The 27,149-nt window shown below is 41.7% G+C and overlaps 2 protein-coding genes and 1 long non-coding RNA gene across 4 annotated transcripts in view; 1 reads left to right on the forward strand and 2 right to left on the reverse strand.

The window, feature by feature from the left end:
• Window positions 1-2,904: 2,904 nt before the first annotated feature.
• PDCD7 (programmed cell death 7) lies at window positions 2,905-15,360 on the reverse strand. Its single transcript, XM_077881503.1, has 5 exons — window positions 14,397-15,360; window positions 11,356-11,494; window positions 6,109-6,345; window positions 5,745-5,832; window positions 2,905-4,055 (listed from the first exon to the last, which is right to left on the reverse strand). The coding sequence occupies exons 1-5, from the start codon at window positions 15,285-15,287 to the stop codon at window positions 3,932-3,934; spliced, it is 1,479 nt and encodes a 492-aa protein (XP_077737629.1). The 5' UTR covers window positions 15,288-15,360; the 3' UTR covers window positions 2,905-3,931.
• On the forward strand, window positions 15,078-23,116 carry LOC144303394 (uncharacterized). Of its 2 annotated transcripts, XR_013370461.1 has the most exons (3): window positions 15,133-16,172; window positions 17,417-19,077; window positions 22,765-23,116. It is a non-coding gene; the product is annotated as an uncharacterized LOC144303394 (long non-coding RNA). The 2 variants fall into 2 exon arrangements; XR_013370460.1 differs by lacking the exon at window positions 17,417-19,077 and having other exon boundaries at window positions 15,078-16,172.
• CLPX (caseinolytic mitochondrial matrix peptidase chaperone subunit X) overlaps window positions 19,942-27,149 on the reverse strand; it is a 43,757-nt gene continuing 36,549 nt past the window's right edge. Inside the window, exons 11-14 of the mRNA XM_077881502.1 lie at window positions 26,758-27,057; window positions 25,040-25,132; window positions 23,158-23,264; window positions 19,942-21,681 (exon numbers count right to left, since the gene is read on the reverse strand). Coding sequence (XP_077737628.1) covers window positions 21,591-21,681; window positions 23,158-23,264; window positions 25,040-25,132; window positions 26,758-27,057 — 591 coding nt within the window. The 3' untranslated portion in view covers window positions 19,942-21,590. The remainder of the gene's footprint in view (window positions 21,682-23,157; window positions 23,265-25,039; window positions 25,133-26,757; window positions 27,058-27,149) is intronic.

Consider the following 27,149-nt stretch of genomic DNA (forward strand, 5'->3'; position numbering starts at 1 on the left):
AATGGAATACTGGAATTGAGTGGGAATTCAGGAACTTAGTTAAAGAGGCTCCCACCGGCCAGAGAAGAGGCAATTGATGAAGAAAATATTAACAATCAGTTGGAAGACAAATATGTTTAGAACTGAGTTCATAATGATACCTAAAATTCATTGGTCACCTTTGGAGAATGCTAGGGGACCAGCTCATTACTTTGAAAACTAGCAAATAAAGGAAATACATATTTGCCTTTCCTGTACAAATTGTACCCTAGGGTAACCAAATGGTTGATGAGAATCCTGACTCCGAAACGGATTCATTGTGTGACTTTGAGCAAGTCATTAACTTCTCTGAGTATCAGTTTTCTTATCCATAAAACAGAAGGAGGTGCATAAAATAAGAATAAAAACTCTAAAAATAAAATAAAGACAACACAGCAGTGCTACCTGCCTTGGATATTTCTCTTTTTACAAATATTCCAGCTAATAACTAAAGAAAGAATGGCAGAATGAAACTATCACCTTTGTGGGATGCCTGGGCGGCACAGTGGTTGAGCATCTGCCTTCGGCTCAGGGAGTGAGTGATTCTGGAACCCCGGATCAAGCCCCACATAGGGCTCCCCACGGGGAGCCTGCCTCTCTCTTGGTTTCTCATGAATAAATAAATTAAATCTTTTTTAAAAAAAGAAACTATCACTTTTGCAACCCCAAATGAATGAATTTAGACCTTGATTATCAATGGCTGTTAAGATCACAAAAAGAGACAACTAGACATTAGTCCTGAATGGAGTACACACCAGGTCTATGAAATACTCGTCAGATAATTCAAATCTGTATGTGGTCAAGAAATGGGTGTGCTCTTGGTCAGAACTGTCCAGTAGAAATGTGATCTGTATATATAATTGTACATCTCAATTGAAACTTTCAATTTCAAGTGCCCCATAGCCATACGTGTCTACCCTACTGGACAGTACAGCTCTAACCACCAGATTATAGGAAATATGAAAACAGAGGAATGAGGAACACGCTATCACGAGGATGCAATTAGTAAAATCCAGACTGGAAACTCTTCAGGAAAAAAATGACCCAATTTCTTCAAGTAATAAACTGCAAGGGAGAGACAGAGTACAAGAGTACACAGAAGTGAGAATGGCCTACAGATTATCAGAAAGTTAAGAGACATACATAAGTAACAATGTATCGATTGCATCTAGATCTTAATTTGAACAAAGTGGAAAACATTTATGAAATAAAGAAATCTTGGGATCCCTGGGTGGCGCAGCGGTTTGGCGCCTGCCTTTGGCCCAGGGCGCGATCCTGGAGACCCAGGATCAAGTCCCACGTCAGGCTCCCGGTGCATGGAGCCTGCTTCTCCCTCTGCCTGTGTCTCTGCCTCTCCCTCTCTCTGTGACTATCATAAATAAATAAAAATTAAAAAAAAAAAAAAAAAAAAAAGAAATAAAGAAATCTTGATATTAAGGAGTCATTCATTTCTTCCAGGGCAATAATGGCACTATTGTTAAATTTTTAAAGTATCTTTTAGGGTAGCTCTGGTGGTGTAGCGGTTTAGCGCCGCCTGCAGCCCGGGGTGTGATACTGGGGACCCGGGATCGAGTCCCACATCGGGCTTCCTGCGTGGAGCCTGCTTCTCCCTCTGCCTGTGTCTCTGCCTCTCTCTCGCTCTCTCTGAATGAATAAATAAATAAATCTTAAAAAAAAAAGTATCTTTTAGAGCTACATACTAAACACTTATGATGTCTTGGATTTGTTTCAAAATAATCCAGAGTGGTGGGGATACAGATGAAACAAGATTGGACATGAATTGACAATTATTTGAAGCCAGGGTACCACCAGGGTACATGGAAAAAATTATGACTATTTACTTTGGGATGTTTGAAATTTTCCACAATAAATTAAAGAGACTGTGGTTAAAGATTACAATGACACCATCCATATTCTCAGCAGTATAATTCATTAAAGACATTAGGTCTGGGTACCTGGGTGGCTCAGTGGTTGAGTATCTGCCTTTGGCTCAGGTTATGATCCTGGGGTCCTGAGATGGAGTCCCCCAGTGGGTTCCCCACAGGGAGACTGCTTTTCCCCCTGCCTATGTCTCTGCCTTTCTGTGTCTCTCACGAATAAATAAAGTCTTAAAAAACAAACAAAAAGACCTTAGGTCTTTCTTTCTAAACCCATAAATCACCAGTGGCTGTTGCCGCCACCCACCACACAAGGCAATAAACTAGGAAAAACAAAACAAAACCAAACAAGAATAATGTCTACTTTACTAAACTTTGCAGAAGCGGATTGAAGAAAGAGGGAATGGTGTTTTCAACCTGAGGTTAAATGCCTTTCCCTTGGGTTCTGCTGAGTTTTCTTGAATCCCTGCTTCACTCATGCTCCCACCAATGCAGATATGTTAGTGACAGGCTGCCTGGACACTAAACACATCACACAATTCATCTTTTATTTCTACTCTTCCTGCCATCTCATCAGAGAGCAAATGCTAGAGATTTATAACAAAAGGACACCCAGGCCTATGGGGTTATGTGAGGCTAATCACATTAGATTTTAAGGTTTATGAGCTTAGATACACTTTGGAGTGCTAGTCCTCATATCCTCTCTGTTAAATTTATATATTATGCATTTAAGGGTTAACAGTACAGATTAAACAGAAAAAGAACAAAGGTGTTAGCATCTTGCTGCCCAGAGCTTCCTGCCACATGAATCATCCCCAAAGCTGGTGTCCTTCCCTGCTTATCTAGAGTTGGATTCCAGAAGAGTGTGGTGCTTGAGGTTCACTCACTTCCCTATACAGCAAATGTCAATTTGACAAATTTGTATTTTTGAAGTGAAAATGTGTTTCATCAATGTGAAAGTGTGTGTAGTGATTTGGTAAGCAACAAATTTGGGGGCAAAGGCTCAAGCTAAAAAATAAAAATGATATTTATTTAGCTTTTTGAAAATATAAATAACACAATAGGTGACAAAAAGCAAAACAAAACAAAACAAACTCCTGACATGTTATATGATCAATCATTTCCAGGCACAACAGCATTTATTAATATAAAAAAATAAATTCAATTTCATTTTTATCTGCTTTCCTCCCAGTTTTAACTACATGGGTGTTTTGGGGAGCTTAAGTTCCTAAGAAAATTCCACAGCTATCCCGGCACCTACCAATGTGACTGAGTGAGGTTAAGGTCCCACACCCATAGGGAAACAGATTTCTATCATTGGTGATTCTGAACAACTGGGCCTCTAGGAACGTAAAAAACAGGTGTTTTTGTTATGATCCTTCTAACATGGGAAGATATAGTCATTATCCATTAAAATACGATCCAATATGGGTACAGCTTTCTCAAGTTAACCACAGGACTACCAGATAGGCCATGAGCTTTTCTGGCAGCTCAGCCTGCAGCTTCTTAAGCTGCACCAAAAGTGGGATTCACAAAACTAAAGATAAGGCATCTCTGACCTTTCCTCCTAGAAGTCAGAGGGTTCTCTAGGTAGTAAGGGTATGGACGTTTTGCATCAAGCCTGCCTTCACACTCAGTACTCGGGGAAGGGCTGCTAAGTCTACCCAGTGCATACTTGTGTTGAGTGTATGGAGTGTACTTACCCATCACCACCAAGGCAGTTAAGAGTAAATTAACAAGTCACTCTGCACCAAGCCTCTTCAAAACAGAGGCAAATTTGGTGAACCACGGCCACTGCCTGTGGTAATAACCCCAGTTCACCTAGGTCCTTTCCTGAAGAACCATATTAATCTCCTGATTCAAGAGGCACCTCTGGCCAGGACAGACCATGCAAGGAAAACATAACTTCTGGGTAGGGCAATGCCACATGGAGTTTAGAGGTTGTGGTTTAGTCTACAGCACAAGAAGATGGTGGCATCACTAGTATTTAGAGCTGGAAAGAGGCTTGGCCGGACCACACTCCTGGAGCATCTTTACTAATGCAGCTTAATGGCCGTTGCCCAGATGTCGTTGCTGGGGAGCGGGGGAAGGACCCATCCTTGGGGAACGGAGTTGCCTTTGGGATGATCAGATGGCACCAGGTACTGATCCCAATCATGCCTTAATAAGAACAATGTAGAACAACTGTTTATTTCTGTTCTATTCCAAGCAAGATGTTCAGCAACTAAATATTCTATTTCAGGACTTAGCTTTCAAATGACTGTATGTACTAGTACACTAAAGAACTTGACTTCTAAGCAGTATGCAAAAGACCATAGTTCTTAAATGTACATATAAAGGACAAAAACTGCCAAGAACTCTTATGGATAACCAAATAATGAATATACAGTTGATCCTCATTATTTGCAGGTTCCATATTTGCAAATTTGCCTATTCACAAAAATTCATTTGTGACCCCACAGTCAGTACTTGTGGCGCTTTCATGTCACTTGCCAACATGCATAGGGCAGTGAAAAGTCTGAGTCCCTGACAGGTACATTCCCAACTGAGGTTAACTGAATAAGATGACACTGTCTTCTTGTTTTCAGCCTCATACTATAAACAAGTGTCCTTTCTGCAGTCTATTTAGTGCCAAGTTTTTCACATATTTGTGCTTTTATATTTAAATGGCCCCCAGGTATACTGTTGTAGTGCTGGCTAGCATGAGAAGGCTGGAGTATGCCTTACAGAGAATACATGTATGTGCGAGAAGCTATGTTGATGCAGGCATTACAATGCTGTTCACTAGGAGTTCAATGTTAATGAATCAATATATATTAAATAAGGTGTTTTTAAAAAGAAATCCACATAAAACAGTATTATGTATTGATCAGTTAATGAAAATGGTATGGGCCCAGGCTCACAGGAACCCAACCCTGTTTTTCCTTGAGGGCTAGCAATCCGATATTCTCTAATTCAGTACCTGCAGCTTTATAGAACATAGCTATCACGAATAATGAGAATCCACTGTACTTATATTTAAAAGCTAAAACTTGCATATTAGCCAGAAATATACTTTTCCCAGAACACAAACTTGGTATACTACAAGCATCCTTACAGTTTTGGAAGGAACCTGAGAGATCACTTAGTTCAGTGATTTTCAAATTAAGCTTTAAAAACCCCTAGGCCTCAAGCAAATGTTCTGGGCAATCTAGAAAACAACAAAGTGCTTCCAGTTAATAAGAGATTTGAACTGCTCACAGAACCCATTCATTCAAACTATTTTCACAAATGGATTTCTCAGAAGACTGCCTTTGGGAAGAGTCCTACTGCTGAAGTTTAAAGGCCACATTCTAGTCCACCATTTGCATTTTATAGGTGAGGAAAGTGAGACCCAGAGAGCTGAAAACTTGACCCAGCTCATTAGTAACTGCATATTGAGGTGAGACTCCTCGTTCCTAGTTCTCCTGGCTTTGACCTGTGAGAACTGACAAGCTGGTATGGGACTTAAACAGTCTCCACAGGCAAGTGGCAGGAAGGGTTTCCTGCCCTTGGTTTATTTAGCAGCAGAAGACAATTAGGAAAAGGAAGTCAGTGCTTTAAGCCAACACAACAGCTATATCATGAGACAATACTTGTTGGGCAAATCACAACCTGAGTTTCAGTTTCTTCACCTGTTAAAACAGAGACATCTTCTCAAGGACTGAGGGCTAAAGGTATGTGTGGCATCCTGAGAACTTAGAAACTTTAAATAAACTCATAAGAAATTAAAAAAAAAAAAAAGATATAGCAATAGGCCTCAACAACACAAGCACCTGGAATGCTTCTTGCTACCTAAGGGGAAGATGACACAGAGAGTCCCACTCTGACCTTATTTGGATGAGTGCTGGCAGGGAGTGCTCAGCTTGGAGGTAATACTGTCGGAAGGGTTGCAAGAGGTGAGCGAGTGGGAACTCATCTGAAAAAGAAAAGGCATGTTACCACATCATCATGCTTCATATCTAGAGTATATTTCTCAATGCAAGCTGACTGAGCCTCCGACTATGACAGTAAAACAATGTGATCAAATATTTCATCTTTACCCGTGATTTCCAGTACACAGTTTAGAATTTCAAGTCTTGAAAATGCCATTTGCTGCCTACCACCTCTTAGTTTAGGTTGAGACCATCCATGAGGAAAAAGAGCTGCCAATCGAGTATTTTCCTTTTCTCCTCTGATTTACAGAGAAACTTACCTGGATCCCCAAATAACTTGGACTCAATTTCACGCTTCTGAAGTAAAATTTTCTCTTTTTCTTTCCTCTGTTTCTTTTCTAATTCTCTTTTCCTCTCTTCCTCTTGTTCTCCTTCCAACATAACTCTGAGGGCTCTCTCTTCAGCTTCATATAATTCAGAACGTTTTTTAATGAGTTTTCTTAGTCGTTGAAGATGATGTTCAAAAGTCTCATCTGCTGAAGCTGGAGGACAGACGCCTAGGCAGAGATCCAAAGGCATTTTATTTTATTTTATTTTATTTTCCAAAGGCATTTTAGATGCAACTTTTTATCTCAAAATCTGTGTTCTAATGAGCAGATTCAAAGTACTACTTCATTATAAATTTGCTTCGAATTTGTACATTCTAACCAATCATCAAGGCTCAGTTTTTTTTTTTTTTTTAAAGATTTTATTTATTTATTCATAGACACAGAGAGAGAGAGAGGCAGAGACACAGGCAGAGGGAGAGGGAGAAGCAGGCTCCATGCAGGGAGCCCGATGTGGGACTCGATCCCAGGTCTCCAGGATCACACCCCAGGCTGCAGGCGGCGCCAAACCGCTGTGCCACTGGGGCTGCCCTCAAGGCTCAATTTGATCTTGGGTCTCCAATTAATCTGACCCCACCCTGACTTCCCTCCCCTCCCTCCCTCCCTCCCTCTCTCTCTCTCTCTCTCTCATACCACTTAACCTAATTTTATTTCTAATGGTTTTGGTTGGGCAGTAAGCTCACTAAAGAGAGGAATTATCTTATATTTCTTCACTGTGATATCCCCACAGCACAGGCTCTCAGAACCAACTAATAAACAATTCTCCCACTGATGGAATCTGAAGTTCTGAGAAAACACACTTGGATAATGAAGAAGAAATATACATAACTAATCACACTGCCCTCACAGTCTGCTGCTTGGTATAAGGTGACCAAGTATTTCAGTTTGCCCAGTTTTAGCATTGAAAACCCAGCATCCTGGGAAGCCTGGGATGGTTAGTCAGCTAATAGGATAGGCAACATAACTAGTTCCACAAATGGGAAAATTTGATTACAGACTAGTTAGTAGGTGATATCAAAGAATTATTACTAATTTTGTTAGTGATAATGGCATCATAGTTGACTATGGGTATTTTATTTAGGTGTTCTATTTTTGTGCACAAGTGAAATGTTACTCTTAGGCATGTTGCTTTTTTCCTTCTATAGATTATTTCTGTAAGATAAATTCTCAAGAGAAGTAATGTTTAGGGGCGCTTCCAGGATTAACTAAATGTAATAGTAAACTGCTTCCTAAAAGAGCTGATCAAGGCCTTTGGAGGTTTGATTCTTTTCTCCTTCAACCATTGCCACTAAGTGGTTGTGGAACCAACTTTCTTATCCTCACCTCCAAAGCTAACATTTCTCTAGGTCATTTTCTCATGACTGCTTTGCTTGAACAGGTTTACAATCACTCATTCCCAACTATGGAAACCCTATGATTCAAATCCCTCTTCTACTAAGTTGCCAGCTACTTTCCAAAAAAACCACAAAATTCTTAAGCACTGAGCTCAAGCTGTCACTACATTGTTTTGTAACAATTCCATGATTGTTTCATTTCTTTACCTAAACCAGGAATTGGCCAACTTCTGTAAAGAGCCAGAGTACTAAAATCTACCAGTATGGTGAAACACAAACACTCCATCAGCTCCAAAGTGCCCACAGACCCCATGAGGAATAGTAGCCTATCTCAGGCTGCTGGACCTGTACCATGAATCCATACCTCCCTCAAACTTTCATCTATCACTTCTGATCATGACACATTCCCTCGGGAACAGCAATCCTCATCCAGTCTTTCTCTTGAGCCCACATACTGATACATGGTTTGGTTCCCTCCACCTCTACCATTCACTCCTCCAGTTCCTGCAGCTTCTACATAACTAATGCCTTCTCCTTTTCCCTTCAGCCAGCCAGCCACCTTTGAGCTCTGTCCAGTCTTTTTTTTTTTTTTTTTAAAGATTCCATCTATTTATTCATGAGCAACACAGAGATAGAGAGAGAGAGAGGCAGAGACACAGGCAGAGGGAGAAGCAGGCTCCATGCAGGGAGCCCAACATGAGACTCGATCCCGGGTCTCCAGGATCATGCCCTGGGCTGCAGGCGGCGCCAAACCGCTGCATCACTGGGGCTGCCCCCTGTCCAGTCCTTGTACCTGGGCATGATAAGAAAAACCCTGCTACCTCTAAAGTCTTAAGCACAATTCTCTTCTCTGACTAGGACTTTCTAGTCTCCCAGTGCACTTATCTCTTCCCTGGAAATGGTTGGCTTCACCAGAACCTCCAACTAAATGTATCCAAATCTATCCCCTCTTTTACTCATCCTCACCAAAACTTAGGGTCACTGATAAAGCAAAAAACCCTAACAGCCCTGTGTTCTGCACTCACCTGCCAGTTGCAGAGCACTCCTGGAAGAAATAATTTGATTATGTGATGTAGTGTCAGTATAGAACTACATCAGCTGAGCCCAGAGCACCTCTCCCTACAACCATACTCCCACAGGTCTCTAGTTGGCTCATACTCATTCTTCACAGCAGTTATTTCAAGCCTTTACTGCTGTCCTAAAGCCTTCCTTCTCTACTGGCTCTGAGCAAACAATCTAACCCATCTCAGAGAAAACAGGCTAGTAGCCAGGAAACCTCTTAACTTTCAACCCCCTGATTTTGCTCATCTGTGTGACTACCCATCCTTGTCTCCTTCATTTTCATTCCAGTGGAAGATGGATCCTTCTACACTTAAGTTAATCCCTCCACCTACAATCAGTCTCTCTACCTCCTGCAGGACCTTGAGCCATCAACTATCCTTCCTGCTTCTCTATGATACTCTCCCTATACTCATTCCTTTGCTTGGCAATGAAACATGTTTAAATTTTTCCCATGACCCTAAGATTACCACTTTGCCCTTCCGCATTGCCAGATACTGATCAGTTCTCTCCTGTCTTCACAGGCAAACTTCTCATAAATTGAACTCACTGTTTGGTTTTCTTATCTCCTATTCCCTCTTTATTGTAGTCTAGTCTGGCTTCTACTCATACCATTCTGCTGTGAATTGCACCTAGCATAGCTCACTGATGATCTATTGGGTACTAATTCCCACAGATATTTCTCAATTTTTAGGTACTATCATTATTCCTGTCTTACAGATGAGGAAACTAAGGCAAAGAGACATTTAGGTAACCTCCCCAAGCAAGATTACACAATCTCTCTGAGCATTTGGGACTTTCCAGAAGGAGGTAGGGGACCTACTTTCTCCTTCTATCTCTCTGACCTCTCTTGTGGCCACCCCTTTATGCATCTGGATTTGGACATTCCCTAGGATTTTGTCATTTTGGCCCTCAACTCACACTATACAACCTCCTTAAAGTCATGTCTATTTATGGCTACATGCCGATGACCTCTTATCCAAGACGTACCACAGGCACCTCAAACTCAACACAACCCAAACTGAACTCGTCAACCCCAAGTCTGTTCCCCAAGTTATTTACTTACACATTCCCCCTCTCCTTTATTTGTATTTCTTAAGTTCATTTACTTTTCTCCAAGTCACCACCTGACCCTTAGTTCACACTCCTATATTATCCGTGCCCAGACTACTGAATAGCCTTCTCAGTGTCTCTCCTTTTCTCCCTCCCTCCTAGAGCTCCCTTCTTTCTCTCCTGGACCAGCACTGATTACTGCTGCCATTTCACTTTTTGCTTAAAATCTTTCAATGGTTCCGCTCAGTTTTAAGCATAGGTAAGAAGTCTAGTCTGGCCCCTAAGGTACTGCAATGTGGCCCTGCTTACATATCTGGCCTCATTCTCTCAGCCCTTAGCTGAAGGTGTACACACCTTGAGAGAAAAGTTTTAAATATATGATGCAACTAGCTGCTAGTTACCAAATCATTTTATATTCAAGACTATTAACTCCAAAGAGGCTGCTTATTTTTATAGATCACAATTCCTCCGAAATTTCCTCCTTCTTTTGGACCAAAATAAAGAAGACAAATAGTGAGAAATTATGCTACGAAATTCACTTGGCAAAAGTTTACTAAATACTCTCCTCACAGAGGACATGGAGTAGAAGAATATTAAATAACAGCCCTCAGGTTTTCATTCCCCAAGGAAGAGATAAGGGTAGACCTAGTAGATGCAAACTCCCCTTTGACTCATGAATGCACTATGGGGTCATATTCTTCTGAAGCCTCAATTTGAACTAGCTATTCTGAAGCCTGGCATGCAGAAGCTAATCACTTAGCTAGTGAGTGAGCTGGGTTGAATACACAATGGTCATATCCCAATGGAACTTTATTAAGGGTCTGATTCACAGGTTTCATTTATATTTTAAACCACACAGGGGAAGTCATTTGCTATCACAGTACTTGCTAATTTGTGTAGTCTCAAATATCCCTGGTTGGTATCAATGACCTATAGTCTACTAAATAAGGCAGCTTGTAGTCCAAACCGGTGCAAGTAAGAAGGAGGTCACCTCAATCCAGATCAGGGAAGGATGGAGGATGGAGGATGTTGCATCTGTATTTAGTTTTGAAGGATAGTGAGAGCTTAAAACGGAAAAGATGGAACTGAGGGCCCTCCACACAAAAAGACTTGCAAGAGCAAAGATCAAGACAGGCAAATGTTGAAAGCACAACTAGGGAGCTTCTCCAAAACTAGTGCTCCCCCTAGAGGCAAGAGGAGAGGACTCAGGTTTTCTGATCCCAAAGTACAGAAGTGGACACCCACCCATGCAGTTTGCAAGGCACTCCCTGCCCTGTCCAACCACTCACACCTTTTTAAATATCAATGTTTCAGGTTTGAAACATATCCGAAGGGCATGCCAAGTTTTCAACATCTTCTGAAGCACCTAGTAAAGAAAGGATAGCCTTTGCCTTTGTACATGGGCAAAAGTGACGAGCCACACCAAACTCACTCACAAAAGCGTGGCCAGAACACTTGCTGTGGGAATGATGAGTCAAGGGAAAGGCAGTATAGTGGGTTCCCACACCTGCCTCTCTTTTCAACCTTGTCAAAAAGGAGTAAACAAAGTCAGGCTTCTGCTTCAAAAGTTCTGAAGTGGTGCTGACAAGCTGTTATTCTACTGGGTAAAAATTAAATATAATCAAACTTTTTTTTCTTCAAAAATTTTGAGGGAGGGTGGACACTAGGGTAAAGCAAGGGAAGGAACAAGGCAATAGAGGAATAAATACAAGTAGAAATGCAAAGCCATGGTTACCTTTCCTTGCTGCTGCCTCTTTCCTGAGTTTCCTCAATTTCTCCAAGGCCCGAAGAATGTCCACCATTCTTTTGGTATCTGCCTGCTTTTTCCTCACTTCAGATAAGACACCATCAGCTGCAGCTTTCAGTTCCTGTTCCTGGAAAAGACCGAGTCCATGAGACAGACCTAGTATTAGGAATACTTTTTTTTTTTTTTTTTTTAAGATTTTATTGATGAGAGAGAGAGAGAGAGAGACACTAGCAGAGGGAGAAGCAGGCTCCATGCAGGGAGCCTGACGTGGGACTCTATCCCGGGTCTCTAGGATCATGTCCTGGGCTGAAGGCGGCGCTAAACTGCTGAGCCACCCGGGCTGCCCTAGGAACAGTCTTAAAGCAGAGAACAGCTGCCCAGCAGTGAGATTTCAGAAGATCAGACTGTCCTGGGGTTGAGTTTCTACTGGATCTCCATTCCAAGTTCCTGGGCTGTACACAACTCCTCTCCCACACTGGTCCAGCCAGGGAGTATCTTCTCTGAAGTTTCCACATGGATGCTGACCTTTGTTCCTTCCTTGGAGTTTCTTCAAGCATAGTCCAATGAACATCTGCATCTAACTTTAAGTTGGGGCTCTCTTATTAAAAATGTAGACTCCTAGACCCAAAGATTGAGATGAGAAGACAAGAAATGGGGTTGGAAGGGCCCAGAACGCTACGAAATTTGTCAGTGACACCCAACACACATAGCTCGGACTCCAGTGTTGTTAGGTGCCTAGATCTTTTGCCATGACAGCCTTTCAAACACTAAGATCCTATCCTGAATGTTCTTCTTAAGTTGGTTCACATGTAGACAAAATGACTCTGGTTCCTTAAACCACCACTCACAGGATCTGGTCTCCAATCCCCTTACTGTGGGTGGTAAGGAAGATCCTTTTACCTAAAGCTCTCTTTCCATCTATCCAATAAGTGCCTATAATCCCACCATTAAGACCACACCATACTCCTTCCTTCTTCTGCCCAGAACTGCACCTGTTGCTTTCACTTGGCTTTGACATGTCCTTCAAGACAGTTCAGATGTCATTATATCATCCACAAAGCCTTCCCTTACACCAACCTGCAATGGACTGGATATTCCTCCTCTGGGTTCCTACAGCACTTGAAACTCTAACACATAACCATGCTGTATAGACATGGTCCCCATGAGGCTCTAAGCCCCTCAAGGAAAGCATTATATCCTATTCATCCCTATCACCAGCATCAGGTCTGGCAAATAATGGGTCCTTATTAAATGAACTGATGCAAACTCCCTTAGATCATGGTGTTGCCTCCAACTATTCTCCTTTAAAGCACGATATTCCTTGCCATCACATTTCAAATGGGGACAGGAATTATATCACATTCTAGGGCTGGGGCACCTGGGTGGCTCAGTCAGTTAAGTGACTGACTGTTGGTTTCTGCTCTGGTCATGATCTCAATGTTGTGAGATCAAGCCCCACGTGTGGCACCATGCTGGGGATGGAGCCTGCTTGAGATTCTCTCTCTCCCTCTGCCCTCCCCCTTGTTTGGGCTTGTGCTCTCTCTTTCCCACAAAAATTAATACATCTTTTTTTTTTTTTTTCCTTTTAAGATTCTAGGGGGATGGCCTGGGTGGCTCAGCGGTTGGGCGTCTGCCTTTGCCTTAGGGCGTGATCCGGAATCCTAGGATCGAGTCCCACATTGGGCTCCCTGCATGGAGCCTGCTTCTCCATCTGCCTGAGTCTCTGCCTCGCTCATGAATAAAAGAATAAAATAAAAAAAGATTTTAGGGCAATAACAGACACAAGGAGGAAGAGGAGGGAGTAAACACAAGCTGGTTGTGAAGCGGGGGGGGGGGGGGGGGGGACTCAGAGGCCCTCAGGAGTAATGAGAACGCCTTAAACAACTGCCTGACCAATTTCCATTTTCACCCTGGCCCCTACTTAAGAGGTTAAGATCAACAGGCTTCGGAATCAGCCAACATGGGCTCAAATCAGGAGTAAAACTACTACAAACCACTTGTGTGATTGTCCGAAACTTAGCTTCTCTGTGCCTCAATTTCCTAATCTGTAAAGTGGTGAGAATACGGTTTAGGGTTGTTACAAGGATTAAAGATCTGGTATATGCAAGGTCTTGAGCACAGCACCTAATATGCAGCAAGTGCCCCCCAAACACCACTGTTAGCCTGGGGATCTGTGGTTTAAATTTTCCAAAAGGGCTTCTGGGTGGCTCAGTTGGTTATGGTTCACCATAATCATGACTTTCACGTCAGGTCATGATTCCAGGGACAGGGATGGAGCCTCCCACCCGCTTTCTGCTCAGCAGAGAGCCTGCTTCTCCCTCTACCTCAGCCTGCCACTCTGCCTACTTGTGCTTTCTCTCTGTCGAATAAATACATTTTTTTAAGTAGTAACAATTAAAAAAATGAGTAAAATTCCTCAACAAAGGAATCCTGGGGAACTCCTCACTAAGGCCCTCATAAACCAACTAGCACAAGGCACTAAGTGCTCTATCGTTTGTATTAAAATCCGCCGAGGTTTAGCGCTGCCTTCCGCCCAGGGCCTGATCCTGGAGACCCGGGATCAAGTCCCCGGCCAGGCTCCCTGCATGGAGCCTGCTTCTCCCTCTGCCTGTGTCTCTGCCTCTCTCATGAATGAATGAATGAATGGATGAACGAACGAATGAATGAATGAATCTTTTAAAATAAATAAATAAATAAAATAAAATCTGCCGGGCCAACAGAAGAAACAAAGACCCAGATTCTTGTTTGCCTTAAATGTTAGTAAGCGGACAGGACGTTGCAGCAGGAGACAGGACGTCTGTCATTCTGCAACGCCACCGTGTAATCCTGGATCTTATGTTTACAAGACTCGCGGTGCACTTAAGAGCATTTGTGTTTTGTACTATTTGCATCATCAACACGCAATCAATATGGAGATATGAGATCGGAAAGACTTTTTATTTTACGGACGAGGAAAAAGAGGCTTAACCCTGGGAAACGACAGCGCAAAACCTCACTACCCCTGGCCCCTGCGCATCTGCTGCTCTTACCCGCTTCTTCTCCTCCACCTCCTGCACGCACTTGACCCTCCAGAGGTCAATCTCCTGCTCGCGCTCCGCGGCTCGCGCGGCCTCGGCCTCCCGCTCGGCATCGCGTTCCCGGGCCCTCTCGCGAAGCCGCAGCCGGCGGCGCCGGACCCTCTCCAGCCTCCGCCGCGCCTCGCCCACATAGGCGGCCTGGGTCAGCAGCTGGAGTCTCTCGGCCAGTTCGGCGCGCAGCGGCGCGGCCTGAGCGTGCAGCAGCACCCAGGCCGCGCCATCCGCCTCGGCCTCGCGCAGAGCCTGGCCCAGGTCGCGCAGCCGCCGCACCAGGCGCAGAGCCCCGCGCAGCCGCGCGCGCACCTCGCCCAGGCTGGGCCCGGCGGGCGCGCGCGGAGGCACCGGGCAGCCCGCCCGCCGCGGGGTCCCGAACACCGCCTCTAGCCACTGCCGGTCGCGCAGGCGCTGCAAGGCCGCGTCCCCGAGCACGTCAGACGGCGGCGGCGCCTCAGGCCAGTGCGGGCTCCAGGGCGGCCCCGGGCCTGGCGGCGGCGGCCGCGGCCGCTCGCCAGCGTCGGTCCCCGGGAAGGGCCGGCACTGGGGCGGCGGCGGCGGCAGCGGCGGCGGCGGCACCGGGTAGAAGACGCCGCCGCCGCCGCCGCTGCCGCCGCCGCCGCCGCCGCCGCCGCGAGAGGCTTCCCCGGGGCCCCGGGGCTGCAGAGCCAGCGGGGGCTGGAGGAAGGGGGCGGAGGCCCCCGGAAAGGGGCCGGGCCGCTGGGGAAGAGGCGGCGGGAAAGCCGGGGAGGGCAGCGGCGGTGGCGGGCAGCCGAAGGGAGCGGGAGGCGGCGGCTGCGGAGGCGGCGGGCCTGGGCGGCCCGGGGCGAAGAAGGGCGGCAGAGCCATATCCGCGACGGAGGGAGTCTGAGAAGTGACAGGAATTGGAGCGGTTCCCCTAGAAAGAGGGTCTTCCGGGGCGGAAGTGACGTAGTACTCGCGCGACGCCAAGGCGCGCCCGGCGCCTTCGTGGGCGTCCGTTCGGTTCCAGTTCCAAGCCCTGCTCCTCCTGAGCGTCCTGGCTGCGGCGCCAGCTGCTTTGCGAACGTTGTGACGGACAGATAGGGTCTCCCTGGTGAAACTACGTGTCTGGGAAAGAAAACACATCAATCACGTAATCGAGCGAACAAATGGCGAGGTGCCGCGGCGAATGGAAGTACTCCCAAAGAGGAAAACCCTGGGCAGGAGGAGCGTATGGGAGATTTTGACGTAGTCAGAGAAGTTAGGGGAGGCTGCCCCAAGGATTGAAGCCTTCGGAGGCCTGAAGGATAAGTGGGGAGTTAACTAGAAGCGAGCGGAGCACAGTTCGGATGGGAACAGCATTTGCAAAAACTCTTGATAGTAGGTCTAGTCCGGGAACTGAAAGATGACCAGTGCGGAGGTGATGGGATGCTGGGGTCCCGCAGCTAACAGCCAAGAAAGAATCCTCGAGACGTTTTCAGCGCATAAAAGGTGGATTCATTGAAGCCTGGGGGCAGGACCTATGGGCAGAAAGAGCTGCACGGGAATTGGTTATATACTTCTATGTCACGGTGGGGGTAGAAACAAAGGAAATTTCCAAAAGGATTTTCCTATGTGAAAGAAGACTTCCATGATCCTGAAGGTCTGGCTGTGGTCAAGCTAAGGTTGCATTTTTGCCTCCAGCAAAGCGTTGACTTTAAGACAATTGGGAGTTCCTGGAGGAATGCCCGACTCTGCTGGCTGTCAGAAGTATTTGTCACTGAGCTGCAAGGTGTAAGGAAATTTAATTTGATCTACGTTTCATTTTGCCTTTTTTTCTACAGGTCAGATGGAGCACAGAAAGCCTGGAGGGAGACTGAGAGAGTATCTCCTAGCATTCCAGGAGCTCGTATCTTAAAAACAATGGGAAACCACTGGAGGGTTTTAAGCTGGAGGGAAAGGAGAGGCCTTGACACATGATTAGATATTTAAAATTAAACTATTTTGAGATAATTGTAGATTCCTGTGCAGTTGTAAGAAATAGGGACGCCTGGGTGGCTCTGGTTGCGATCCTGGAGTCCCGGGATCGAGTCCCACGTCGGGCTCCCTGCATGCCTGCTTCTCCCTCTGCCTCTCTCTGTGTCTCTCTTATGAATAAAGAAATAAAATATTTTTTTAAATCTTTTAAAATATACATATATTAATACATAATCCAGGGAGATTCTGTGTACTCTTCATCCAGTTTCTCCCAATGGAAATAGCTTACAAAAGTGTAGTACAATATTACAATCCAGACATTGACATTAATATAGTCAAGATACAGAATGTTTCCATTTCATTGCTTCCAGGTTACTTTATAGCCACACCCACTTCCTTTCCTTAAGCTCTGGCAACAGCTAACCTGTTCTCCTCTATATAACTTAGTCCTTTCAAGAATGTTATATAAATGCAATCATACAGTACATAGCATTTTGGGATTCTGACCCCAGGATCATGCCCCGGGTCAAAGGCAGGCGCTAAACCGCTGAGCCACCCAGGGATCCCCAAAGTTCTTAATTTTAACGAAGCCCAGCTTATTGGTGTTTCCTTTATGAATCATGCTTTTGGAGTCAGATCAAGAACTCTTAGCTCTACATCCTGAGAATTTTCTCCTGTGCTTTTTCTAAAAATTTTGTAGGTTTACATTTAAGTCTGTGATCCATTTTGAGTTTATTTTTGTGTAAGGTGTGAAACTTAGTTTGAGGTTCTCCTCCCACCCCCACCCCCCTTTGGATGTTCAATTGCTGCAGCATCGCATGACTCGATGCAATAATGGATGACTCCTTGGGTCAGAGTACAGCAGAAAGCAAGCTGAGGACAAAGCACAAGCTGACACCCCACAAACCGCCCTCCGCCCCACTCCCAGGTGGGATATGGGACATTCCTCAGGCACTCCTGACTGCCCTAAAACTAAGGGATTAAGAGAGATCACAGTCCTGCAAGCCTTGAGTTTCCATCAGTTTAAAATGTCTTTTTTTTTTTTTTTTTTTTTTTTTTAGGTTTTATTTATTTGACAGAGTACAAGCAGAGGGAGGAGCAGGCAGGAGAGGGAGAAGCAAGCTCCCCACCGAGCAGGGAGCTCAATGCGTGGCTCATCTCAGAACTTGGGATCATGACCTGAGCAGAAGGCAGACACTTAACCGAACGAGCCACAGAGGCATCCCTCAGTGAACAAATGTCTTAGTGATTTACAAAGAAAAAGTATCTTCTCAATAACCTAACTTTCAAAACCCCATAGACTCAAATGTCCTGGAGCCCTAACATCACTTTCCCCTCCATAGTGAAGTGGGAAACAAAGGTAGAAGGGAATGTAAATAAAATAAAATTTCCTTATAACATGAAGCCCGTTGACAAATAATTTAGGCAAGCGGAATATAACATCCCTCCAGGAAACTCCCGCTGTCTTAATGTTAATGCTTTGCTAGAGGGAAAAACCACCTTAGCTCAACAATAGCCAGGCCTCCAGTATCCGGAGAGTCTTTTTTAGCATAGCAAAGTTTTTGACACTTCCCTTTCTACTTACCTCCCCCAACTCCCAAGTATGATCTGCCATTCCTCACAACCCCAGTGCGGCAGCTCTTTCTGCCCACAGGTCCTGTCCCCATGCTTTTAATAAAATCATCTTTTTGCACCCAGAATGTCTCAGGAATTCTTTCTTGGCCAGTGGGTCTGGAACTTACCAGCATTCCAAAACTACATCATATACCATGAGAACCGATCAATGCCTGACCCCACTTCCCAAGGGACCTGTAATATTTCTTAAATTTTAAATAATATTCCATATTTTACTTGCATCACTTTTTAAAAAAAGATTTGAGACAGCGAGAGAGAGTGCACATGGTGGTGGTGGTGGGGGGGGGGGTGGCAAGGGAGAGGGAGAAGCGGTCTCTCCACTGAGAAGGGAGCCCAGTGCCAGGATGGATCGCAGGACCTGGGATCATGACTTGAGCTGAAGGCAGATGCTTAGCCAACTATGCCACCCAGGCGTCCATGCCTACTTTCAATTTAAAAACTTTTTGGTATCGCAGTGCCTGGCTAATACCAGGTATGGCTCAGCGGTTGAGCGTCTGCCTTCAGCTCAGGTCCTGATCCCAAGGTCTTGATTGAGTCCCCAGTCAGGCTCCGTGCAGGGGAGCCTGCTTCTCCCTCTGCCTAGGTCTCATGAATAAATCTTTGTTAAGTTAAAAAAAAAAAAAAGAAACTTATTGGTATTTTATTGCAATATTAAATTCATAAATTAATATAGTTAATAGACATCTTTATAATACTGAGTTTCCCCATTGAAGGACATGGAATACTTTTTTTTTTCAGATATCCAAAAATACCTACCCATCTGCTCTTCCACTATCACTTTAGTTCAATCCATTATCTTCTTTCAAAAAAATTAAGAAGGGCTGAGGGTATCTGATTCAATCCTTGCTCCTCTGTAGTCTGTTTGCTTAAACTATAACCTGAATAGTCTTTCAAAACTTAAGTCAGATTATGTCATTTCTCTGTGCAAAACTTTCCAATAGCTTCTCACCTGGCCCAAAATCAAACTCTGAACGGGAACCTGAAACAGGACGACCCACTTTTTTAGTTTACTGTGTGCGAGTAGATGTGAATTCCAAGTTTTGTTTATGATGAAAACTGATTTGAAAAACAGGAGGAAGGCAACCAGGTAAGAGACAGAGGGGCAAGTGCTGGAGGAGTGTCCACAATGAGGCCTCTAGTCATGTTTCCCTCCATTTTCCTCAGAGCCTTCCCTTCCCAACAATCTAAAATACACATCTAATGAACAGTTCTCCTGATTAATACCCTTTTAACAATACCCTACTATTTTCTGCATAAAATTACAACTTAACATGGCATACAAGATATTCTATTGTTTACATTTGTCAAGATTTTGATTTAATTTTCATTATTTCTTTCTGGCAAATTCCTACTTGATCTTCCACATCCATCTGGGCCACCTACTTTTTGTGTCACCCCATCTGGTACCTATCTCACTTCCATTATTGTGATGCACAGATATTTGTTTGCTTCTCCTCATAGACTAGTAATACTCTTGAAAAACTTGGTCTTATTTATCTAGTGTGGGGCCCATGCAGGACATTTAAGTGCAGGTTTTCTTTTCTTTTTTTTTTTTTTAATTTTATTTATTTATGATAGTCACACAGAGAGAGAGAGAGAGGCAGAGACACAGGCAGAGGGAGAAGCAGGCTCATGCACCGGGAGCCTGACGTGGGATTCGATCTGGGGTCTCCAGGATCGCGCCCTGGGCCAAAGGCAGGCGCCAAACCGCTGCACCACCCAGGGATCCCTAAGTGCAGGGTTTTTTTTGTTTTTTGTTTTTTTAGTGCAGGTTTTCAATAAATATTTAACATAAATTTTAATAACAGAACTTTGTGGAATCTACAACTAGGAGAATTTATTAGAAGGATATGAAAGTGCCAAGGATTAACCAGTCACTAGAATAAAGCAGCTCGTGATATCTGTGTCCTTTTAAAAATGGTACTGCATATGGACATACTACCACACTGACTTTCATTTAGTACTTCTGTTTTATTCAAATGCCAAAACATAAGTTTCAAGATACAAATCGTAGTTATACTCAGTTTGTTTGATTTAAAAACATCAATTATGCTTTGTTAACAACTTCCAAAACCAAATGTAAGTTGTTGTGACTAAAATGTCTCCCAGTCCATTTCTGGAGGATTAACCTTAATATATTTAGTAGCTACTCCAATTTTCACTCTACAAAAAGGGAAATGATACTATAAAAGAAAGATAATGAACAGTTATAATATGAAAGACTTCCTGAGAAGAACTTTAACCATTAATAAAGACTAAGAAGAATACCTGTTTCTGTTCCATTTTATAGCAACCAAGCTTAAAGACTCTGCAAAAGTGCATTTCTGGTCCTACCCAGCCATAAATACATATGTCACATCTCTTATCATAGAAAGCCCAATTTTTCACCAATAGGATTTAGAATTTGCTAATAGCTTAAAGTTCTTTTCCTAAGAAAAAGGGGGTAACAGGAAAATTCAAGCATCTATAAACCAAATAAGGAAAACAAATACTTAAATGTAACATTTTTTTTTTAAAATATAACAATTTCAAATGAGTTTGAACTGAATGAATAGTATGGAAATTTATATCATCATTAAGCTTAAAAGGTACCCAAATATTTTGATATTTATAGAATCAAATGAAATAACTTTCATTATTAAGCCCCTCCAAATTTCTCCCACTGTTTAGTTTTGTTATATAATGGAGTTAATAACGTATATTTTAGTGTGAACACATTCATTTCTGTTGATAGCAAAGCACAGATTTTCTTCAATGGGAATGAGACACATACCTAGCACCAAAAAAACTAAACAAAACAGAATTAGCTGAGCACTTTAAGCTAAGTGGATAATATTAGAATAGTTTAGCACATGACTATTACTATGATTGATGCTGCATGTTACTTTTAGAATTAGATGGTCTTTTCCTGAAGATTGAAGTCAGATTTCAATTCCATCTGCACATTCATCATACTGAAATGGATTAAAGATGGAAAATAAATCAAGACAAGTCAGCAAGGGGATGGCCTTTTCTATAGTACCAATTGGGATGTTGGTATCATGCATTAGCAGATAAGACTAAGAACATAGCTAAATAAATCAGCAAAATATGGTTCTTCAGGGTACTTTTTCCATGAAATTTTTAAATACTTGGAGACTACCTGTTCCAATTTTTAAGATGAATAAAATTCCAATATTTTCAGGTAACAGAAATGGGTAGAAAAAAGGTTAAACTAAAAAATGGTATCCCAATCTTTAATTTTAAAGAATTTATTTTCCCATTTGTAGAGTAACATTATTGTAAAATCCACAGTTATTGCAACACCTGCATTGCTTAAAGGAACTCCTAAGTATTTTGTTAAAGCATATTTTTAAAAAACTGAACCAAAATAATGTACATTTTATCTCTGAACACTGTATCATTAAAGTCCACATAACGTCCTCTGTATAAATCAATGTGATGTTACATAATATACATGATCTGATTTTTATCCTAAAGGCTTCTGACCATGTATGCTATCCAAGATAGATGCAATGCTTTTAATGTCAGACTGTAGAGACAGTTATGATCCTAAACAAAAGAAGGAAAGTTTTATATACAAGACAGAAGTCTGACAGTTTAGCTGTTTGCTGCATCTGCTTGGCGAGGCCATCCTTCTTCTTCAACTCCAGAGTCATACTCTTCTTCAGATGATTCTTTTGTTGGAGCCCTATAATAAACAGCAGTTGTTTTGTTTTGTTTTTTAATGAAAATTAGGGGTAAACATGATTTCTAGACTCAAAATAATAAATTAATCCACATAATTAGAAAAAACACACAAACAAGGAAATATTGTGAGCGCTTTTATTTTTTTTTATTTTATTTTTTTTTGTGAGCGCTTTTAATAATCAAATTGCTTAGTGGTGAAATATGGGAAACACTGAGACCACATAACCAAGAGTTGTAATTTTCCCAATATATTCCCTAAGAGATTTATTACTGAAATAAATTGACAAGGCTTCAACTGCAAAGTCTTAAAAAATCCATTTCTCAGGATGCCTGGGTGGCTCAGTGGTTGAGCCTCTGCCTTCGGCTCAGGGTGTGATCCTAGAGTCCTAAGATGGAGCCCTGCAGCAGGATCCTTGCATGGAGCCTGCTTCCCAGTCTGCCTATGTCTCTGCCTCTCTCTCTCTCTCTCTCTCTCTCGAATAAATAAAATCTTAAAAAGAAATCCATTTCTCCACCAAAAAAGTATGAATCTATTATTTCAACTCAAAGGCTTGACATTTAGCATGTAACTATGGTAAAGAAGTCAATAGCTTCCAACCAAATCTGATTTGACTCAAATGAGCCAAAATTACAATCAAACCACAATTTCTTTATACATAACCAATAAAAGATTATGTCTCTGAATAGCCAATCAACTACCTCCTAAGTCATCCCAGCCTCTGAATAACTAACCAATCAACTAACTCCTAAGTTATCCCAGAAGATAAGTAAACATAAAACATAAGATACATTGTGACTTAGTTAAAACAGAAATCTAATTTCTGGTATGTAACATTAATGTCAAGTGCTGTGTAACAAATACTCATTGAATAGATCAGGGGTCAGTGAACTACAGCTGCAGCCCAAATAAAGCCCATCCTCTGTTTTCATAACTAAAGATGTAATGGAACACCAACATGCTCACTCATTTACAATTACCTATGGCTGCAATTGTGCTCTGAGGGCAGTGGTGAGTAGCTGCAATACAGACTGTATGGTCCTCAAATATTCATCTAGCTCTTTTTTTTTTTTTTTTTTCATCTAGCTCTTTACAAGAAACTCTGCTGACCCCTGGTATAAATAAACGAAGCAGTGGAAGATATGTCAACCGACATGAAACAAGTCATTCATAAATGACAATTAGCAGCAAAGTTCATTTAAATCTCTTTATTTGACTGACTTTTATGTCTCTTTTGATACTTCTTCCTTAGGGGGAAAAAGTGCAGGCTAATTCTGAAGATCATTTTGAAAGACTCACAAAATGCTGTTATTTTATAAACCAAAATTAGAACATTTTTTCTACAGAAAATTTATGAGATTATTGCTCTCTTATGGATAGAAGAATGTTTATGCAATTTTTGTGACAGACCAATAAACCATAGCAATAAAGAGGTGAATTTAAGTTTTAGATTTGTTCAAGCTTTATAATATACTTTACCGGATATATCCTGGCTCCTTTTTCCCTTCTACTACTTCTTTGTCAACCTCCACACATACAATATCAGAATTAGGAACTTCGAACATTGGTTCTAGTAACAGCTTTTCCTAAAGAGATATAAAGTAATGAATTACAAGGAAAACTCAGATTACATACAAAATACTTAGGTTCTATAGGCCACCAATCAAATTCATTAACTCAACAAGTATTACTGAATCCCTAATTTGTACAGGAATTGAATGTTGAAAAAAATCAATATAAAAAGCTTTCATATTTTTCATATTAAAGCAGCTGTTAACTAAATTCAGAGAGAAAGCTATTTTCTCTGTAGTTCTGCCTTCTTAGATCACCATGCACATATAATAAGACTATCCTTTTGGATTCAGGTGTTACTCAGAATTCTTTACATATTCTATTACCAAAGAGGTCAATTGGTATTCTTTACTTTGATAATGATTTAATCCTAAACCATCTCTACCAAATTCTTTAATTTGAACTATGACTTCAAATAAGTGTGTGTTTCAACGGGGCTACAGTAGATCTTAAGGAAAATACTGGTTGAGTACATAAAATTTCTTCAAAAATGTTAACTATATCACATACTCTTCTAGTTTGCATTCTTATAAATCTGTTCTTAATCAGTAACACCTGAAGTCCAGGACTTCATTAGAGAATATAATTTCAAACTGTCTGTGATAAATGTGTAGTTCCAATCAAAAAGTGTTACTGAGATAAGAGAAGTAATAACTAAAACTGAAATCCTTAAAAGAGAATAGGAACATGTGCTTGCTTTGGGAGTAGACAGGAAAACAGTAACCCACTGTACAGCCAGAGCAGGAAAGTAGGGAAGAGAGCACACTATAAAGAAAAAAGTGGGTGATGGCAGAAAATAGACTGAGTCTCTAGAATTTGTAATGGAGTAAAAAATATTGAGTTCACAGGGTGCCTGGGTGGCTCAGATGATCAAGTGTCTGACTCTTGATTTCAGCTCAGGTCATGATCTCAGGGTGGTGAGATCAAGCCCTGAGTCAGTCAGGCTGTGCGCTGGGCATGGAGCCTGTTTAATTAAGATTCTCTTTCCCTCTCCTTCTGCCTCTCCCCTTCTCTGCTCACGCTCTCTCAGAAAGAAAGAAAGAGAGAGAGAGAGAAAGAGAAAGGAAAAAAGAATAGTTCATTATCATAATGAATTTAAGAGTAAAATATCTTGGTATCTGCCACCTAATTTCAAACAGACAAGAATGAGGATTTCAATGGGTCTCAGCAGGTGCTCTGGGGATGTTAGTTAAAAGGCCTGAGTAAAAATTAAATAAAATAAAAAATAAAATAAAAATAAAAGGCCTGAGTAAAATTTTCTAAATTCTCCTTCCCAGAATCCTGATTTTCTCTATTTCATTAATGGTATTATGACCATTTTTTTAAAAAAAAAAATTAATTTATTTATTCATGAGACACACACACAGAGAGAGAGAGAGGCAGAGACAAAGGAAGAGGGAGAAGCAGGTTCATGCAGGGAGCCCGATGTGGGACTTAATCCTGGGACTCCAGGATCACGCCCTGGGCCAAAGGCAAGGCCCTAAACTGCTGAGCCACCCAGGCATCCAGGAAAGAGAAGATCTTAAGTAGGCAACCTGAGATCATGACCTGAGCTGAAATTAAGTCAGACACTTAACTGAGCCACCCAGATGCCCCTGTTGCAAACACTTTAGAGTTCCTTTTTTATAATAAAAATATAATCTACTGAGACCAAAACAAAAAAAATCACAAGAAACAATATCAGGCCAATTCTCTGGATATATGTCCAAAGAAATAACACGGAGGCTTAATATTTGCAAAATTGAGACCAAGAAAATAATCTAGTTTTTGTATAATAACACCAACTTACCATTATGGACCGAAGACCTCGTGCACCTGTTTTTCGTTCTAGTGCCAATCTGGCTATAGCTTTCAAAGCATCCTCAGTAACATTCAGTTCACACTACAAACATATAAAAAGAAATGAGAACTTAGATAATACTTGATTATATTTTCCTAATATAACCATACAGCCTTTGATGTATTAACTATCTACCATCATCTCTAGTCTTTGTAGAACAAAAAGGGACTAATGCCCTAACTTTACAGACAAATAAATTCAAGCAGATTAAGTACACTGATTCACTAATACTTAGAAACATGGAGTCAGAATCTTTCCATCTTGACTGACCTTATTCCCTTTCAGACTAAAAGCATTTTTTGACCATCACTTTCTTCCTAGAAAACACTCATTATTCATTTTAAAGAGTGTTACTAACCTCTTATCCTAAAGAACAAAGGCAAAACTTTAGACAACTCTCTCTAAATTACCACAAATTTTAAAAAATCACAAGATTTTTAACATACCAAAAAAAAAAGCCACCAAAATACTTTGGAACATCAGACTTCACAAGATCTTGGTATTAAGGTAATTTTGGTTATTAATTTCTACTTCTAGAAAATGTAGAATTTAAGGTAATTATCTCTCATGGTACTTTACAGCCTTGCCTTTAACCACTTGTTTCTGTCAATTAGTCTATGAGAAGATAACAATATTTTTTTAAGGGATAACAGTATTTTGAATCACAAGTTTGTCATTAGTCCTTGAAGAGGTTTTCTAGATTAATATGGACTTTCTAGGACTTTATTCAACATTTATTTGGCCCCTATGTGTATACATACTACTGATGGAATGAGGAATTACCATCTTCGCCCTCAAGGAACTTAAGTCTACTAGGTGGTGACAAATCAGCAAATTAGCATTTACAGCAGTGTATGCATGTGGTGCCCTAAGGGAGCACCAATGTGGGGGCATTAAACAAAGCAAGGGGACCACTGAAGGATTTAAGGAGAGGAGTAAAAGAACTAGCTTTGTGTTTATTCCTTCACTACATATTTATTAAGAACTTACTATCTATTTGCTGGGCACTATGTTTAATAATATAAATGATCCATTCTGGAAGTAAAATGGAATATAATGGTGGTAGTGGTCAGAAAAAGACTTGAGACAGGGAGACCTTTTAGGAGCCAAATGCATGGGCCAAGGTAAAGAATGATAAAGGAGATTGACGTGAGGTAGAGGCAATGGAATGAAGAGAAGGAAACTAATATTTAGAGACACTAAGTTCATAAAACCCAAAACATATGCTATATGATCAGATGTGTGGGCTTGTGGGATTGAATGTCTGGCTACAGAAATATAGATGTGGAAGGTGATAGAACTTTAGACAAAAGTAAATGAAAGTACACACAGTATGTTGCAACAAAAGCATTTAGAATTTTAAGGCTGAAAGAACAATCCTGTGTGTCTGACCCGAGGGGTTGGGACTAGGCTGCTGGCATAATTTCTCTCTCAATATATCCTTGGGCTTCAACCTCAGTGACAATTTATAATTAGGAAAACAACAAAGCCAACTCCTAAATGTCTAATACAACACAATGTGCCTTCCCTGATGCCTAAATCTGGATTTAGTAAGGAATAGGCTGGTATTCCAGATAAGCAGGATTGCTTTTACTTTTTGTTAAAATAATTTATGCAGAGTTTCAATAGCAAAAATCTATAAATTAACTAGGAAAAAAAAATCTAACCTTATCCATGCTGAATAAGGCCTGGTACTGAGGAATAACAGCATTACGTGGCTCAGTTAGTATTTGTACAAGCGTTTTCTCATCTAGGCTATGCAAAGGAACTACCACAGGCAACCGTCCCACAAACTCAGGAATCATGCCAAATTCAATGAGATCTCTTGCTTCTACATGACGTAATAATCGATCTTTTTCTTCAATGTCTTGGTGAGTATTTGATTCTCCACTTCGATTGGCAAGGTCTGCAGCAGCGGCAGCCCTTCTGCCTTTTCCCAGATTAGACGGTGTTCCAAATCCAAGATACTACCAAGAAAAGACAGATGTAAATAAAATGATGTTGCATTGAAGTAGTACTTTAAATATGTATCTCACGTAACCTTTGCAATAGATGAAAG

Source organism: Canis aureus, chromosome 32 (genome assembly GCF_053574225.1).
Source record: "Canis aureus isolate CA01 chromosome 32, VMU_Caureus_v.1.0, whole genome shotgun sequence".
NCBI lineage: Eukaryota > Metazoa > Chordata > Mammalia > Carnivora > Canidae > Canis > Canis aureus.

What these genes read in the sequence shown, in the direction of transcription:
- PDCD7 (XM_077881503.1), bottom strand. Translation starts at nt 15,287, where the DNA reads ATGGCTCTGCCGCCCTTCTTCGCCCCGGGCCGCCCAGGCCCGCCGCCT. An exon ending in AGGTGGAGGAGAAGAAGCGG is followed by an intron (nt 11,495 to 14,396) that starts GTAAGAGCAGCA and finishes GGTCTTTTCCAG; the next exon opens with GAACAGGAACTGAAAGCTGC. An exon ending in CAAGTTATTTGGGGATCCAG is followed by an intron (nt 5,833 to 6,108) that starts GTAAGTTTCTCT and finishes TTTCTTTTTCAG; the next exon opens with ATGAGTTCCCACTCGCTCAC.